The sequence below is a fragment of the Barbus barbus genome (genome assembly GCF_936440315.1).
Source record: "Barbus barbus genome assembly, chromosome: 26".
Classification (NCBI taxonomy): Eukaryota; Metazoa; Chordata; class Actinopteri; order Cypriniformes; family Cyprinidae; genus Barbus; species Barbus barbus.
In genome coordinates, this window is record NC_136754.1 from 22,781,232 (window position 1) to 22,799,928 (window position 18,697).

Consider the following 18,697-nt stretch of genomic DNA (forward strand, 5'->3'; position numbering starts at 1 on the left):
TAACATATGTCTTTTCTTCTACACCTGTTTTTTCTGACCTCACTGACCCAATGAGCATTTTGCTGTCCAGTGGTCATGTCTTAACTTTGCAATTTCTGTATTGTTTTGAATATTTCTCATGGGGATTTAATAATTTTTGACTTTTCAGTCTGAGTTAAATCTCTTTTTTGGCTCATTTAATCTGTAAAAGAAAACCTGCCTTTAATAATTCTGCACACCTGAATATAATGAGTTTTTCACTTCCAGCTTCATGGACAATTATATATAATTTATAAATTATTAAATACAAAATTAATAGTAGTTATTAAGATTTATGTGGTTTGAAATTGGTAAAATGTGCTTGAATAAAAAATCAGAATATAATAATTGTCTAATAATTTAGCATGCACTGTAAGATGTGCTCACTTTCCACAGAGAACAGCAATAGCTCATTCAAATGCGATTTCAATACCCCGCATATAGCGGCTCCCTAATGTGCGAAAATTATATACAATATTAGAATGTTTCCGGGAGTAGGACGCACATGTTGCAGGAGTGGGCGGTAATGGTCAGAAATTCAGCAGGAGCGGGTTTAAGGAAACTGTCCTGCGCAGGGCTCTATGCTGCGCATCAACACACACGCTAAGTTTTTTTTTCACGCTACCCCACCCCCAATCATTAGTGCCATTTTGTTCTGTCTTTGACAGCACATACAGGGCAATTTTTGAAATAGTGCCATAAACTAAATTTCATTCAAATTAAATTCAATCACTTTCAAGAACCTATGTTTGTTTTCAAGTACTTTTTTCTAGGCCTTGAATCCATTGGCACTTTTCCACTGCATGGTACGGCACGGTACAGTTGAGTACGGCTCACTTTTGGGGGGTTTTCCATTGGGTACAGTATCTGGTACCTGGTATTTTTTTTAGTACCACCTCGGCTGAGGTTCCAAGCGAACTGTACCGTTACCAATACGTGACGTGTAAACTCTGATGATCACTGATTAAAATCATCACTACCTGTATCATTGAACTTGCGGCCAGAGAAAATCATCACTACCTGTATCATTGAACTTGCGGCACGAGACACAACAGACCCGCTAGATTTAAATCAGCACAGCTAGCGAAGGAACGAACGCAACTGTTTTGAATGAGTGCACCTTTCTTTTAACAACCAAAAAATGTCTGTATCGTTGTCTGTTGAGGAAGTACAGACGTTCCTCTCCTTGATAGCCGAGGAGCAGATCCAGCGAGAGCGTGATGGAATGACGTGGAATTAAAACGTTTTTCAGGAGTCAGGGCGTCAACTATAATGACACATGAATAATCCCGCTCCCACTCTAAAGCGGTACTAAACTGCACTGGAAACGCAAACTGAGCCGTGCGGTGTCATTCTGAACCGTGCCAAGCCGAGTCGTACCACGCAGTAGAAAAGTGCCACATATGTCTGAAATTTAAGTACTTTCAAGAAGCTTGGGAACCCTGCACTCAGTTTGGGAGCAGCATGCTCGCAAATGACCCTACAGAATCAGGGGAGCACTACTAAGCTCAACCAAAAGAGCAGCCTAACAGGGAGGCAAAGAGAGGCCTAACAACCTGAGGTGGTTGCTCAATGGAGCTCCTCTCTGTTCACTAGCTTGTTTCTTCTTTTTGTTCCTTCGGATTTTGCTGTGGAGTTTTGGGGTTGGCGCCGCTCATGTTTGCTGCCAGTTTACCCGGATGGATGTTCGTCGGCTTTGCCCTTTTACCTGGATGCAAAGTCTTCGTCGTGTCCCAGAGGTGTTGAATTGAGTAACTTACTCTATCCTAAGATAGTAAAGTCTGGACAAGCCACAGTTTTCGTTTCTACAGTTTCACAGACTTTAAAGATGTCGCTGGTTAATGCACGTTTGATTACAAACAAGACGTTCATTTTAAATTATTTTATTTCACACGTCTTGGACTTTTTATTTATCACAGAGACTTTGATAAATGTAGATGAGTGGAGTTCATGTGATGAAATTTGTCCAACTGACTATAATTTAATTAATACCCCAAGATCAATGGGTCATGGTGGGGGTCTAGCTACAGTGTGCAAACAGCAGTTTAAATGTCACCGTTTATCGACCGTGAACTACTCGAGCTTTGAAATTCAGTTGTTAAAACTGGAGTTTTTTAAGCCTGTTTTGGGTGTGGTTATTTATCGACCTCCAAAGTATAGCCAGGCATTTATCCAGGAATTTTCATATTTTTTATCTGCTATTTTCTTATTGTCTGATTATATCTTAATTGTTGGGGATATTAACATTCATATTTGTTGTCCTGGGAAGCCTTTGGTCAAGGAGTTTTCAGATCTGATGGATTCATTGAAATTTCCTCAACATGTCTCAGGCCCTACGCATGAGAAAGGACATACTTTGGACCTTGTTTTTTCCCTAGGGTTGTCAATTTGTGATGTTGATGTCAATGATGTTTGAAAGTAACATGGCATATGATCCGAAATGCAGTGTAAATGTGCTAAATGAAATGAGTCCCTCTTATGCTTTTTTCCCTTACAATTACTCCATCAACACCACAGGCTTTGAGATTTTTAGTAAATCTGATGTATACTGGCTGGACTCTGCACCTCTCATGGCTGATCCAGATGAATTACTTATTGTTTGTAATTCCATATGTTCTGAAGTCTAGGACTCTGTTGCTCCTTACAAGATTAAGCATCGTAAGGTAAATCATCAGTCTTGGTTAAATGAATATACTCGTTAGAGCCCTGCACGGGCCTCAAATTTAGGCCCTAGCCCAGCCCGAGACGCTCAGGCCCTAGCCCGGCCCACGTCTGACAGCTTATCAGAATTACCGGCCCGAGTCCAACCCAAGCCAGTCTTTTTTTCCCCCCTTCTCCTAAAACAGTTTATACTACGGTTTCGGCTATTAAAATAGTTCAGTTTTGTGTGTAATGGCAAAATTATTATATTTTGTTTAGTTTTTTTTTTTTATTAAGTTCATTTAGAAAAACGTTTGGAGCATTTTTGTTCGTTAAATAGCCTATAAGTTTTTGTTTTTTTAAAGTAACGACCAAGCGGTCAGCTGCATGAGCTGATCATAGCCTATGTTTGATCAATTTAGCCTTATCATATAAGTAAGTAAGTCGTGACGTATTGTCAAGTATGGTGACCCATACTCGAAATTGGTGCTCTGCGTTTAACCCATCCAAGTGCACACACACAGCAGTGAGTAGTGAACAAATGCACACACACACACACCGTGAACACACACCCGGAGCAGTGGGCAGCCATGCTGCAGCACCCGGGGAGCAGTTGGGGGTTCGGTGCCTTGCTCAAGGGCACCTCAGTCGTGGTATTGAGGGTGGAGAGAGCTGCTGTACATTCACTCCCCCCACCTACAATCCCTGCCGGCCGGGTACTCGAACCCGCAACCTTTCGATTACGAGTCCGACTCTCTAACCATTAGGCCACGACTTCCCCCGTACATTCATATCATCATGACTTGCCTAAAATAAAATCTATAGATATACTAAAACAGTTCAAGCATATAACAATGTTTAAACGTTAAACCTGTGCTATAATAATAATGTGTGCTAGCCTATATCTAAGTTTGTGAGGAGAGTGGAAGCTAAAGCGCGTTCTGCAGGACATGGAGGCACCAGCGCAAACACTTGGATTTTTTTCAGTGTAAACAAATTAAAATAGCCTACGCAGTCATTTTTTTTTTTTGATAAAGGTAAGAGTAATACATCATTCGGGTCTACATGTATTTGTGTGCACTCACAATAAAAACAAAAGGTAGTTCTTTTATAAAACAAAGAAAACAAACATGATGCGCTTTCTGCCGTCTTGAACAGGAGCGCTTCACAAAAATTAACCGAAACTGAGCGAATACATGCCTCACAGACATGATAAATATATCTATAGAAAGCTTTAAATGATCACTTACGAAATAAAAGAAATTGAAAACAAAAACTCTTTTATTATAATCTTAATCATAATCAAAGACGCATTTCTCTCTAAAGGCGCGTCTAATGAGGAGACGGCGAGTCAGGATCAGCAACTTCCATCCTTGCGACACAGACTCAGAAAACATTAGTTTATTAGTAAATAATTAAAATATCTAAATATCTATCTATATCTAAATAGTAAATATCTCCTTACTATTTCCCGCAGACACATTCATGGTTATGTTTGCTGGGGTTTTGCAGCAAGCTTTAGCCTATTGCGTGCATTTGAACGCAGAACTATTCAGCTGCGCTTAAGTCACTTGCGCACGCTGCTGCGGGACACTAAACACCATCGAGCTGCTCTCAGTCGCGGCGCGGTCTCGTGTTGTTTCCACCAGCTCGGTGATTTTTTTCATCACTAATCGATAGATGTCTATAATATAAAAATAAGGAGAAACCCAAAACAGGCCCGAGGCCCGGCCCACGTCTTAACTATGACGTGGAAATTGGCCCGAAGCCCGGCCCTAGAGGCGTAAAAAAGTCGGGGCCCGGGCCGAAATACACGGCTCTAATACTCGTGTTCTTAGACAGCAGTGTAGGAAGGCAGAACGGGCTTGGAAGAAAAATAAACTTCTGGTCTCTCACCAGATTTTACGAATTTCACTTGTTGGGTACCAGAACGCTATAAAGGATGCTAAAGCAGCCTATTTTTCAAATATTATATCACAGCACTCAAACTCACCAAAAATTGTTTCAATCTATTAATAGGTTTTTTAATCAAAATCCTGTCACAATACCTCCATCTACAGAGTGTTATGTTTTTAATTTATTTCTCTGGAAAAACTAAAAACTTTAGGTCCATGTTTCGTGATTTGGATGGAAAGGTAGCAGATGACTCTAGTAATGTTAACATTTTTGATGAATTTGATCTGGTTTCATCTACCGATATTAGTCATATCATTGCTCAATTGAAACGCCCAGCTACCAGTTGGGATGTTTTGCCTTCAGGTTTGCTTGGTGCGACAGCTGATTTTATTAAGCCTTTAGTCCTTTTTTTTTTTAACACACAGTATGTCTTATCTTTATGCTGATGATATTCAGATTTACTTGCCTATTAGATCTGGAGGATCAAGTTCTCATTTATCTTTGTTATTATGTCTTGAGGAAGTGAAGTGCTGGTTAGAGCAAAATCGCCTACAGCTAAATGCGAGTAAATCTGATGTAATCATTTTTGGGCCAAATAAGGTTGACAGTGACATAAACGATGTGTTCGGTACATGGACACTATGTACATGGACAACAAATGTGCAGTCCCAAATAAGAAATCTGGGTGTAATTTTTGACTCAGCTCTAACGTTTGATCATCAGATTAAATGTGTGGTGAAAAGTTGCTTTTTTTAGTTGAGGACTATTGCAAAAATGAAGTCCTTTTTGTCTGTTCCTGACCTTGAGATTGACTCGGACCGTCAAAACTGCTCAGAGGATCATAGGAATCAAACTCCCGAACCTTGACATGATTTATGCTAGCCGTCTACAGAAGCGAGCTAGCAACATCATCAAGGACCCAACTCATCCAGAACACAGACTTTTTGTACCCCTCCCATCAGGGAAAAGATATAGGACAATCATAACCCGCACAAACAGACTAAAGAACAGCTTTTTCCCCAGAGCTGTAGCCTGTGCCACCCCCCCAACACACAAATAGTTAACCCTTCCTCTCTTCTCCCTTCCTCATGTTTGCTGCTAATGCACAAAGACACTTATTGGACATTAATGTTTGCACTAAATTACCACATTGTAAATAGTGTTATATTTTATTATCTAGACACTCTATGGGACATTCATGTCTGCACTCAACTACTATACTGTAAATACTGTTACATTTCTATCCTTAAATTTATCTTGTCTATTATTATACTAAGTGCCTTTTTATTTTATTTTATACTTTTACTACATTTACTATGTTCTGTGTGCTGCTTTCTTGTTTTACTGCTGCTGGCCTCTGTGAGCTACCAAACAAATTTTGTTGTATAACTACAATGACAATATAGTCTCTTTACTTTACTTTACTTTGAGATAGTAATTCATCCATTCATCTCCTCCCAATTGGATTACTGTAATGTTATTTATTTGAGAGTAAGCCAATCTCTTATCTCAAAATTGCAGTTGGTCCAGAACGCAGCTGTGAGGCGCCTTACTAGCACAAAGAAAAGGGAGCATATTACTCCAGTTTTGGAAAAGCTGCATTGGCTTCCGGTTAAATATTGGATTCAGTATAAGGTGTTGCTGTACGTTTTTAAAGCTGTCCATGATATGGCCCCAGAATATATTAAGGACCTGATTCATATAAACTCTTGTAGACCTCAAAGATCATTCAACTGCTTACTGCTCTCAATTCCCGTAAACTCATCTGAAGACTAAAGGGGATTGTGCATTTTCTGTTGCTGGCCCAAGACTTTGGAATACTCTTCCACCTGACATCAGGTCTGCACCCTCAGTTGATGTTTTAAAATTTCGCGTGAAAACATATTTGTTTTCTATGACTTTTAATTGTTGATTTTTTGATGATGTAACTTGTTTTAATTGTTTTCTGTTATTGTTGATTACCATTGTAGTTTTGTTGTGTTGCTGTACAGTCCTTTGGTCTACTTTGTAGTGGAAAGGGCTTTATAAATAAAGTAGACTTGAGACTAAGTAGACCTGAGCTCCAAGGAGCAGAGGACACTGTGAGAGGAGACCTCAGATGCTCAATTGGGAGGGGCGTGCTCAAAGGTGACCCTCTAGGCCGAGGGAGGCACTGCTAGGTTCAACCAAAAAAAGGGGCAACTCACCAGGGAGGCAGCAAGTGGTCAAACTACCTGTTGCTGTCACGGAGCTCAAGGCGTGGAGGTCTTGACTCTCAGCAATGCGAGAAGAACCCAGCTCGACCGGAAGGAGCGGTCAATAGCCTAGGGGCAGAGTTCCTAACTCTTAGGTTGAGAGAAGGACTCACATGATCTTCTTAGGAGCAATGTGCTCATAAAAAAACCCTCCCACAGTGAGGGGAGCACTTCCAAGCTCAGAGAAGCAGATTGACCGCATATGGGGCATCAGGAAGGGGATTCCGCTTAGAAGGGGATCACGTGTTCCAACAGGGAGCAGCAGGCTCCCACCATAGAGGCCACTAAACAAGGAGGCGACAGGGACGGGCCTAACAACCAAGTATGGTTGCACATGGAGTTCTCATGAGCAGCGCTCTTGGCTTTCAGGCTGAGGTAGGCCCTCATAGCTCATAATGGGAGCGGTAGGCTTATAGCTAACCCTCGCAGTGAGGGGAGAACTTCCTAGCTCGACCAGTAGGCAGTGTTAGACTAGAAGGGGCAGTCTAACAGGGTCTGATGAGAGACTGTCAGCTGAACACAGTCCCATGCAGGGAATGAACCCTCACTCTGGAAGCAGCAGGCTCGTAGTTAACCCTTTGCGATAAGGAGAGCACTACCAAGCTTGACCATAAGGGTAGTGTTATAAACAGAGCTGAAACTGGGAGCAGCAGGCTCATATGTAACGCTCCGTAGTGAGGGGAGCACTGCCAAACTCAACCAGAAAGGTAGTCTAACAGGGCAACAAGAACGAGGCCTGCTAACCCGATAACTCCACATAGGGTTTTGGAGGATAGAGTGTCAGTAATGTATAATAAGATTAAACACTCAATTTTCAGTTAACCTGTTAATGTTCACCAGAGCGACAGCGCACTGAAGCGTTTTTTTCCCCACTAGTTTAATGTTTATGAATGAATTTAACGTGAAAGAATATCGTTAATCTTGACAAACTATATATCATTCTGAAGGTCTAAGCCTCAAGCATCGACGACAGATCGCTGTTTTCCGATGGAAAGCTTATAAGGAATGTATTTGCTACATTTGTGTAAGCAGTACACATCAAAACAGGCAGAATAAAAAAGCAGTAACGTTACGTACCATTATCATTGTAATAACGAGCCACAAACGCGTCTGAAATCCCAGTTTAGTTAGACAGGTAAGGGTCCACACAACAAACATCCCAGCGAGCACTTTTAGTCCAGCGAAACAATAAAGTTGTAATAAGGATGAATATTCCTTTGTTTACGTTTCATTTCTTCAGGAGAGTTATTGTTCGCGTCCGTTATGGAATAAATTACGCTCAAAAACAGCGTCTTGGTGGTAAAAAAAAAAACACGGTGCTGTAGCATACAGTTTTACAAACAGAATGAGACCGTCCACGGAAAAAAAAGTCTCAGAAAAGCGGAATATAGTTTATTTGAATTTGGCGCTCCCTCCAGTCAGCCATGACGCACGCTGTGACACAGTTGTCATCTGAGCGGGGCGTAACTTAGCGATCTGCTTTATCCATAAAAAACTGTTTTTTTTCTTCTACATTTTTTGTGTGTGTGTATTGTGTGGGGAATGTGGCCGTATCTGCATGATTATAATATGTATGGACGAACATCAGCGTGTTTATTACTGACTCTATGACGGCTATCATTGTGATTCATTGATCAGCTATTATTGATTATATGGCCCATCTGTATGATTATCATCTGAATGGAAGCACATCAGCGTGTGATTACTGACTGTATGACCATGTCTGCCAATATCACTTCATGTCTGGCAATCAGAATACTTCAGTATACATACTATATACAAAGCATTTTTTTCCCCCTTTTTTATTACTCAAATAATTCTTTTTGTATTTTTTAGTGCTCAAATAAATCTGTCTATTATTTTATAATTGAAAAACTACGCAGGAACATGTATAATGACTAAAATAGCTTGTATAATTCTGCAATCCATTTGGTGGTTATTTTTCCTCAAACAGGGGGCTGGGGGGACTATAAATAGTTTCAGAAAAAATATAACAGGAATCTCATTTTTCATGGTATCTTCTTCAAATTTGAAATATGAACTCATGAGACATGTGGCTTTCAATCCATTACTTTTCTGGATTGCGCCAGGACTTATTTCATGCATTTGTATATGAAATAAAAAAACATTCAGTGGAAAAATATTTTTTCAAGGCACGTCAGTGTCTATAACTTTTTATCTTTTTGAGCATTATCAACTCTGGATGATGGATAGTAAAGCCGAGAGTGTCTTCTTTCCAAAGATACAGAATTTGTGTGTGTAGCACACTTTGTCACGAACTGTTACCATTTTAATTTAGGTAGGTTATTTTCACCTGTGAGGCCCACAATGGGGGCGAAGGTTAACAGGTTAAAGGCATTTCATTATTGAATTCAGTGATGTCATTGTCTAGCTCAGTTTAGTTTAAATAGTATCTGTGAAATCAAACTGACGATAATCGCAAGAAACTGCAGAGCGGAATTTAGTTGTAAGTTTGTTTAGTTGTTCTAAGCAGAACAACTAATGAAGCTTTTGGAATTGAAGGCTTGTGTGCAAAACTGTGCATGCTGCTGAAAACTGGTACATTTGCAGGCATGTGAAACAAAAACAACAGGACTTTTGGTGCACACACACCTGCTATTGAGTGGATGTAACAAGCATAAATCAGGCTTATGGGATAACTTACCTTGGAGTCCAGTTTTTGTTTCATATAAGCCCCATTAGCAGCAGTCAGAATGTTGTTAAGTGTAATGAACACATATCCTTGGAGGTCAAAAGATAAATCTGTACTGTGAAAATCAAATGAAGGCAAATTAATTGAAGATAGATAAAAAAGTAGAATAAAATAGAAAACTAGTGGGTATAGAAGACTATCCCCAACACATGTCACTCATATAATTTTGAATGGGGAAAAATGCAATGATTGATGTGGCCGCTTTATCGCAGGGAGTCCCGCCAATCAAGGGCTGGGCGATATAGCTAAAAAATTTATCAACGATATAATGTTTCATATCGTTTGGTATTGATAATTATTAACATTTTTTATAACCATTTTTAAAGCAAAGAGCAATAGAATTTTTTTTTTAAATTCAACCACTGTATTTGTAATTTACCCAATTTAAAACTAACAGCAATTGTTTGTTTTAACAGTCAAAACACAAAATAAAATTTAAACAAACATCTCCTTTCTTATGTTTTATATGCAGATTAAATGGAATAAATCTTCACAAATTCGCAACGTATTTTCTAAATGTTTAAACTCTTTTAACTTTACATGACATACATCTTTTGCATGAGATGTGAGTGCAACAGCCATGGTTGTCTCTCCCAAAAATGCACCTAATATGCATTCTTTGTTAATGGCTTGATTTTGGTTTTAACCTAACCAATAACTTCTCTGCATTGAGCTTCTATATTTCTCTAATATTTTGAATGAATAATGCAGCAGCGTCTTGTGGGTTCAACTGGACTGATTAACAAATACAAAGTACGACAAAGACACTTACATCATCATCATCATCATCACCGCATCTCGTGTGCCTCTGCTGAGGCTCCCTCACCCACACCTAACATTCAATTGCACCGTTTTTGCATTAAAATACAATTTTTTATTTTAAATTCAACTAATAGTTTTGGTCCCACCTTATATTGTATCCCTAATACCTGTGTACTTACATAGTAACTAGATGTGTACATAGTATGTAGCCACAGCGTAAGAACAGCTGTAATATTTCTGTAACTACACACATGTAACAACCCTCAAAATGGTATGTGTACAAATGTGTAACAGGACATTGGTAACAACACTTTTTTCACTTCACTAAGTACTCGTGAATTATATAACTACATTTTGTAACAACAGTATGTATAAGACTAATTGGAACAATTTGATCAAGGGGTGGAAACGGGTAGGTTTAGGGATATGTAAAGTCAAGTCAAGTCAAGTCAAAGTTTATTTATAAAGCACTTTTTTTTAAAACAACAAGTGTTTATCAAAGTGCTGTACATGCAAGAAGTAATAAAACATGATACAACCAGTGACACTAAAAAACATTAAGAGACAAAAAAACAATAAAAAGAAGCAGCTCACACATAGCGTTAAATGCCAAACTATAAAAATACGTTTTTAGGCTAGATTTAAAAACAACAAGTGTTTGAGCCTGTCTAATGTAGAGGGGCAAGCTGTTCCAGCACTGCAAAAGCCCGATCACCCCTGCTCTTCAGCCTTGCCAGCGGGACAACCAAAAGCAAATGGTCAGCAGACCTAAGTGCTCTTAATGGAACATATGGCTTAATCAAATCGGACAGATATGTAGGTGCTACTCCATTAAGAGCTTTAAAAACAAAAACCAGAATCTTAAAATTAATCATAAAACGGACAGGTAACCATTGAAGGGAAGCCAGAACAGGGGAGATATGTTCCATCTTTCGTGTACCAGTCAGCAGACGAGCTGCCGCATTCTGGACCATCTGTAGTCTAGAAATAGAGGCCTGACTAATGCCTATATAAAGGCCATTGCAGTAATCCAAACAAGTTGAAACAAAGATATGTAAAATTCTTTGAAAGTCTTTAGGAGACAGAAAAGATTTTACCTTGGTAAGTTGTCTCAACTGGAAAAAACTAGATTGAACTACAGAGTTAATCTGTTTATCCAATTTAAAATCACTATCCAAGATAACTCCTAAATTTTTAACATAAGGCTTCACAAATGGATTCAATTCACCAAGGTCCAAACCAACTGAATCAGAGATACCTCCCGGAGTAAACAGCATAACTTCAGTTTTGTTTTCATTAAAATTAAGGAAATTTAGTGCTATCCAGGCCTTAATTTCCTCTAGGCACTGCATTAGAGGCGCTAGAGAACTGATATCTTCTCGTTTCAACGGCAGATAAATTTGCGTGTCATCTGCATAACAATTAAAGGAAATACCAAACTTCCTAAAAATCTGTCCTAAAGGAAGCATATACAAGGAAAACAAAATAGGCCCCAAAATGGAGCCCTGGGGGACCCCACATGTGAAAGAAGCAGTTGAGGAGACAAACTCTCCAAACCGAACTGAAAAAGTTCTTTCATACAAATAGGATCTAAACCATCCCAACGCAGTACCCTTAATTCCAACACACTGTTCTAAACGTGTAATCAAAATACTATGATCCACAGTATCAAATGCAGCCGTGCGGTCCAGTAAGATCAAAATTGCATAATCCCCTGAATCAGTAGCAAGTAATAAATCATTAAAAACCTTCAACAGTGCAGTTTCTGTACTATGAAGAGATTTAAAACCGGACTGAAACATTTCATGAATACCATGTAAATCTAGGAATGAATACAGTTGTCCAAACACAACCTTCTCCAGTAGTTTGGAAAGAAATGAAAGTTTCGAGATGGGTCTGAAATTAGCAAAAACGGATGAATCCAGATTAGATTTTTTGATTACTGGTTCCACCACTGCATGTTTAAAAAGCTTAGGAAAATCTCCAGAAACCAGGCTACTATTAATAATTGCAAGAATTTTTGGCCCAATAGTTTCAAAAGAATTTTTTAAAAGACAGGGAGGAACAATATCCATGCCGCCTGAGGATGATCTCATTTTAACAATGATCTCTCTCAATGAGGCAAGAGACACCGGCTCAAACTGATTAAAAATGGCCGAGCACTCAGTGGAAATAGGTGAAAACATTGATGGGGCATTAATATTAGCTCTAACAGCCTCAATCTTATCAATAAAAAAGTGTAAAAAGTCCTCACACATGTCAACAGAGGGCACTAAACAAGTAGCTTGGGGGGTGTTCAATACAGCATTAATAGTACTGAACAACACAGCTGGCTTATGAGAATTATTACAGATAACATTAGAGAGGTACTTAGATTTTTTGTATCTAACAGTTTTTTGATATTTAGACAAGTTCTCCTATAAAATATTAAAAGAAATCTGCAATTTATCCTTCTTCCAGCGGCGTTCCGCCCTTCTGCACTTAAGCCTTACAGCTAGAGTAGTAGCATTCAGCCACGGTTGAACTCTAAGTTTTTCTCGAACTGTCCTAAACGGGGCCACTATGTCCAAAATGCTTTGACAGGTTGAAAAGAACAATGAGGTTAAATCATCGGTGTTAAGGCCATGTGTGGACATTTAGTATTCATCATTAATGTCATTAAAGGCATCGGAAAACAACTGAGCAGTTAAGGGGTTAATCGTCCGACGGCGACGGATTACAGAAGTCACTTTAGGATCATAAGAAATACATATCTCAAATACAACAGGCAAATGATCAGAAAAGGTGGCATCACAGACTTCAATATTACCAATAGATAAGCCAAATGATAGAATCAAGTCTAAAATGTGTCCACACATATGTGTATGACTTGACACAGACTGAGTTAAATTAAATGAGTCCACAAGATTTAAAAAAGCTTTGGCCAAAGGTTTAGTGGGGCAGCACACATGAATATTAAAGTCCCCAACAATTAAGACCCGATCATAATTTAGCATAATTCCAGCCAAAAATTCTGAAAAGTCATCAATAAAATCCTTGTTATAATTTGGGTGGACGATAAACAACAGCGCACAACACAGGATAACCCAAACCTAGTTCAAAAGCACTGGAATATGAGTAAGATGGCAGGCGCCGGCAGTTAAAATGTTCTTTAAAAATAGTTGCTACTCCACCTCCTCGACCCGTAAGCCGTGGAGAATTAAAATATGTACAGTTCAATGGTAGAACTTCAGAGAAGACACTCGACTCACCAACACCAATCCAGGTCTCAGTTACACACAACATGTCCAGGTCCTTAGACGTAAAAAAGTCATTCAAAATGAAGGACTTATTAGCTAGTGACCTAGCATTCACCAAGGCTATCCTCACTGGAGTTGGGTCTTTCGCCGACAGAGATTCACGGTCAAAAGGAGAGAGGCATCCACACCACCTCGTCTAAGACGGGGTGACCGATGAATATCGACCAGAGGCTCCATATCCACACCTGTTACAGGTACAGGTACCAGCCACTTATACGCGGAATCCCAAGAACGGCGAGGCACATACCGATGACAATCCACGTCAAGACCCGATAAAATCCACCGAGGATCAGCATTTGGGAACAAAGCCATTCGAGTCTTCACTTTCACCAACAGACCACCTCGTTTACCACGGCATCTGGATCGCTTCTTCCTCCCGAGAGAGCACAAGGTCCGACAGAGATAGACAGGTAATCCACGCAGGAGCAGAGGAGGTGGCAAATTGTATTTTCCACCCCTATTACCATTATAGATCGCTGTATTTTCCATAGCTGATCTAAGGTCAAGAAGTGTTTGGCGATCATATACCAGTAAAGAGTCTGCAGTATTTAAAACAATAAATAAAAACAAAACAAACATCCATAAAGCTGGAAGCGACAGACGGCCGGCCACACACACTGGTGCCATCTTGAATTAAATGCTATGTGGGAGGAGTTGGATCTTGAGTTGGTGCACCACTGTAATACCAGTGTACTTACATGGTAACTCCTCAGGAACTGTCCACTTAATATAAAGTGTAACATTCTGGACACCAACCACAATTTATATGTAAAGCCTAATTTACTGGCCGCTGCTGTTTAGCATCAAAGTAATTACATCCATAGGAATTGTCTACTTAATATAAAGTGTAACACTTTCTTTATCAAAAAGTGCTGATAGTCCTGTTACACATTTGTACTTACACATACCATTCAGTGGGTTGTTACATATGTAGTTACACAAACATTAGAGGTGTAGATACTATGTACCAATGTGTACTTACACTGTTAAATACTACGTACACATCTAGTTACTATGTAAGTACACAGGTATTAGGGACACAATATAAAGTGGGACCGTCACTCATAGCATGCACCTATATCGTGTGCTATATCGAACATTTTGTTCTATCATTAGCGATGGTGTACCGTCGATAAATACCGATACCGTTTTATCGCCCAGGCCTACATCAAAGACTATAGAATACCCAAGACATGACACTTGTATAGTTTTAAGAGGAGAAAAATGCAACGCTCAATATGGCCACTCTAATCGAAGTAACCCCCACCTTCTGAATAAAATAAACAATCACCAATTGGTAAAGTCATCACGTCACTGCAGCTGCCATTAGAAGTCCCGGTTCCTATAGAAACAGTCAGCATTCTTGAGAAATGCGCTTAGGTCTGTGCATGTGCACTGGCTGGTCTAGTCTGAAGAATAAGCTTTTTAAGGCTATTTGAGCAAAAGAAACAACAATTATGAGACATTTATGTTGTCAGATTTCATTGGTGATTTCAAATATGAAATTTCATTGTAAACTTGGCGAACAGTTCTGGAGAATTAGATTTTTCCCCATTCAAAGAGATAGGAGCTGCACATGCATACCCGAGAGGTGTTTCAAAGATGGATGCTGAGTGAAATGACCTGCCTTAAAGGGACTATGATTATACTACGGGGCTGAAACTGACCGACGAACCTTCTAAGGTGTGTGATTATTTTCAGGGAAACACGAGGCTAAAGTAGTTCCAGGCAGGTCTTGACCACAATGCATGACATTACATCACATGTCCATATCACTTCGCCAAATGATTTCAGTTATTTCAAAGGTCTGGCCAACAACAGCAAAAGAGCCAAAACACACTGACCAAGCAAACAAATGCAGTAAATAAGAAGATAAAAGCAACAAATTATTTCCAAGTTTTTGCTACAAAATTAAGTTTTTTTTTTTTTTACAAAATTACACTCTTTCTCCTGCTCTCTCTCCTTTACAAACACACACACACATACAGTCATGTGAAAAAGTTAGGACATCCTATTGAATTCCATGGTTTTCCATATCAAGACATAATAAAAAAAAATGATCTGGTCCTTGGCAGGTCTTAAAATTTGGAAAATAAAACCTCAGATGAACATCACATGACGTATCACACTGTCATTATTTATTTAGTAAAAAAATAAAGCCAAAATAGATAATTGTGTATGGAAGGGTTGTCGGAAGAAAACCTTTTCTCTAGAAAAAAAATAATGGCAGCACTAGTGTTGTCAAAAATATCGATATTTCGATAAATATCGATACTGAAATATCTGAACGGTACCAATATTAATTTCCCGAAGTATCGATACACCGATACTAGCCGAGCTGTCACTTTCACTTCTCTCCAAAGGCGCGTGGACAAGCACCACACATGACCGCACTGGTCTCCTTCGCTCTGGTTAAATAGCAAAAGTGAAGTGAATAGAAAGATGACTGCTCTGGTTGTTAAAGAACACAGCAGGAGCGCTATCTGTAGGGATCTATGATCTCCGCGATGCAGAGAACGCGCACGGAATCCAGTCATAAAAACGGAATTTACAGTTTAACGTGGAATGTCACGGAATTTGTCAAAGTTTGGATGAATTAATCAAAAGTAGGTCATTACACTTAAATCAAATAGCGATATGGACTAGTATCTGTAAATATTAAGCTGCAAAAGTCGATTTAAATATGAATCCTGCATGTTCTGCGCGTCTCTGTGTGAATGTGCTGCACGTGCGGTTGTGTTTACTAATGTGGCGCTCGCGGTGATTTCAGCGTCTGCCGTCTCAATGAGGACATAAATACATCAACAATATCTCCAGAACTGATCTGAAAGGCACTTTACGAGCATTTTACCATTTAATTTGAGTAAAACTAGCATCATATCATACACACACAGAACTTTAAAAGTATTCACGGCAACCCGTCAAAATAAAAGTTCGGTTTAACTTAGCCTATTAAAGACCGTGTGCCAGAAATAGGCTATATTACTATTATTTAGTAGAATGTACATAATACTACTACTGTTCATTTTTTTAAAAGAAATAATCACAAAATATTTTAATTTTAACAGTAAATCCCCTTCATTTGCCAAAAATGTAAATGTTTAATTTTCATTAATTCAAATATAAATTAATTAAAATTGTTTTATGCCTTCATCTGATATCCAGTAAAATTTAAATACACAACACAGAATTTCTGAGGGGGAAAACACATTTCATAAGGCTACTGTAAGAATAAATAAAAATTGTTTGTATGCATTCAAATAATAGACATGCTAAAACACAGAATTTGGTAACAATAAAACATAAGGTGAGAAAAAAATAAAACATTTCATACGGCCCTAAACGTGTCATTTTTGTTACACTTTTAATAAATTAAATGTTAAATTGTATAATTTTCATGATTTTAATGAATTAGATTAGATTAGAATTAGATTAATAGCATTTAATTTGACCATTTAAAAAAAGAGTCCAGAAAAATTCAAACGGAAAAAACGGAATCCAGAAAAATTAAAATGGAAAAAATTGAAATGTAGAAAAAAATAAAACGGAATTTGGGGAAAAATAAAACGGATTTCATAGGGCCCTATATCTGGAAATATTTTGGTTATGAAGCAAATGAGAATATCAACAAATAGAACTTTGGATTTTAATTAGTACATGTATTAGTAAACGTTAGTTTCAATTAACAATTTAACTAAGATTAATAAAAGATTAATAAATAAATCAACAAATGCAGTACCTCAAGACATTTTTTTGTTCATGTAAAATATACCGCATGTTCTCGACTTGTTACATTTATCTTTAAATTAAAAAAATTACCCCCTTAATATTGTGGCAGTTTTTTTCTCCGTGGTATCGAAAATGGTATCGAATATTGATATTTTTCAAGGTATCGTATCGAAGTTAGAAATTTCAGTATCGTGACAACACTAGGCAGCACAGTTTAGGTTTGCAAAGTTGCATCTGAACAAACCTTAAGACTTCCAGAACAATGTCATGGCCTAATGGATAGAGAGTCGGACTTGTAACCTGAAGGTCGCGGGTTCGAGTCTAAGGTCCGGCAGGGATTGTAGGTGGGGGGAGTGAATGACCAGGACTCTTGAGCAAGACACTGAACCCCCAACTGCTCCCCGGGCACCACAGCATAATGGCTGCCCACTGCTCCGGGTGTTTGTTCACTACTCACTGCTGTGTGTGTGCACTTGGATGGGTTAAATGCAGAGCACAAATTCCGAGTATGGGTCACAATACTTGGCCACATGTCACTTCACTCATTTTGAACAGACGAGACCATTAATGCACAGCACCATATTTGATAAAAACCTAAAGAGCACATCAGCACAAAGACCTCATCCTCATGCCAGAGGACCTGGTCAAATCACAGTCATTGAATCGACCATGAACTTCTCTGTATACCAAAATATTCTAGAATCAAATGTGAGACCATCTGTCTGACAGCTAAAGTTAGGCTAATATTGGATCATGCAACAAACCTTAATAAACTGGAGCAACGTTGTAAAGACGAGTGAGCAAAAATTCCTCCAGAATTAAGTGAGTGTCACAAGTCGGTCAGGTTCTCCCCTCAGCCAGTCACAGCACACAGACTCTCCTGAGTACTAATCATCTGCACCTGTTCCTCATCACCCCATCAAGCGGATACAGTTTAAAAGCACACACCTCAGCTTCAGCCATTGTCCGATCTCGTTAATGTGAAGTGGACTCAACCTACTGGTACTATCGTCTGATACTAGCAAAGTGACTTACCTATGTTACTTACCTGAATTCTCTTCCTCCAGTTGTGCATGTCATCTGCAGCTCCATACTCCACGCTGAGGTGTGTGCTTCCCGATCTCCGGTCCTTCTGTTCTCCTGGTCTCCATCTCCACAAGCTCCTGAAAGGCAAAAGGATTCCTGTTACTCCCAGTATTCACCTCCCTGGATTAACTCAGTGTTGGATTACTCACCTCCAGTTCCACGTCTTCAATTCTGACCTAACCATTCAATAAACTGTTCAATGTTTATACTTACCCGTGTCCAGATCTGTACTCACGTAACAGAAGATCGGACCAAGACTGAAGCGGCAGGATGAGCATGCAAGATCCCTTCCAGGAGTTTGTGGATTCCCTCAAACGGGT

The 18,697-nt window shown here is 39.0% G+C and overlaps 1 protein-coding gene across 1 annotated transcript in view; it reads right to left on the minus strand.

Annotated features, from left to right (window-relative positions):
* The window catches only part of slc35d1b (solute carrier family 35 member D1b), a 39,080-nt gene that overhangs the window by 11,130 nt on the left and 9,253 nt on the right, over window positions 1–18,697 (minus strand). Inside the window, exon 7 of the mRNA XM_079380129.1 lies at window positions 9,454–9,556. Coding sequence (XP_079236255.1) covers window positions 9,454–9,556 — 103 coding nt within the window. The remainder of the gene's footprint in view (window positions 1–9,453; window positions 9,557–18,697) is intronic.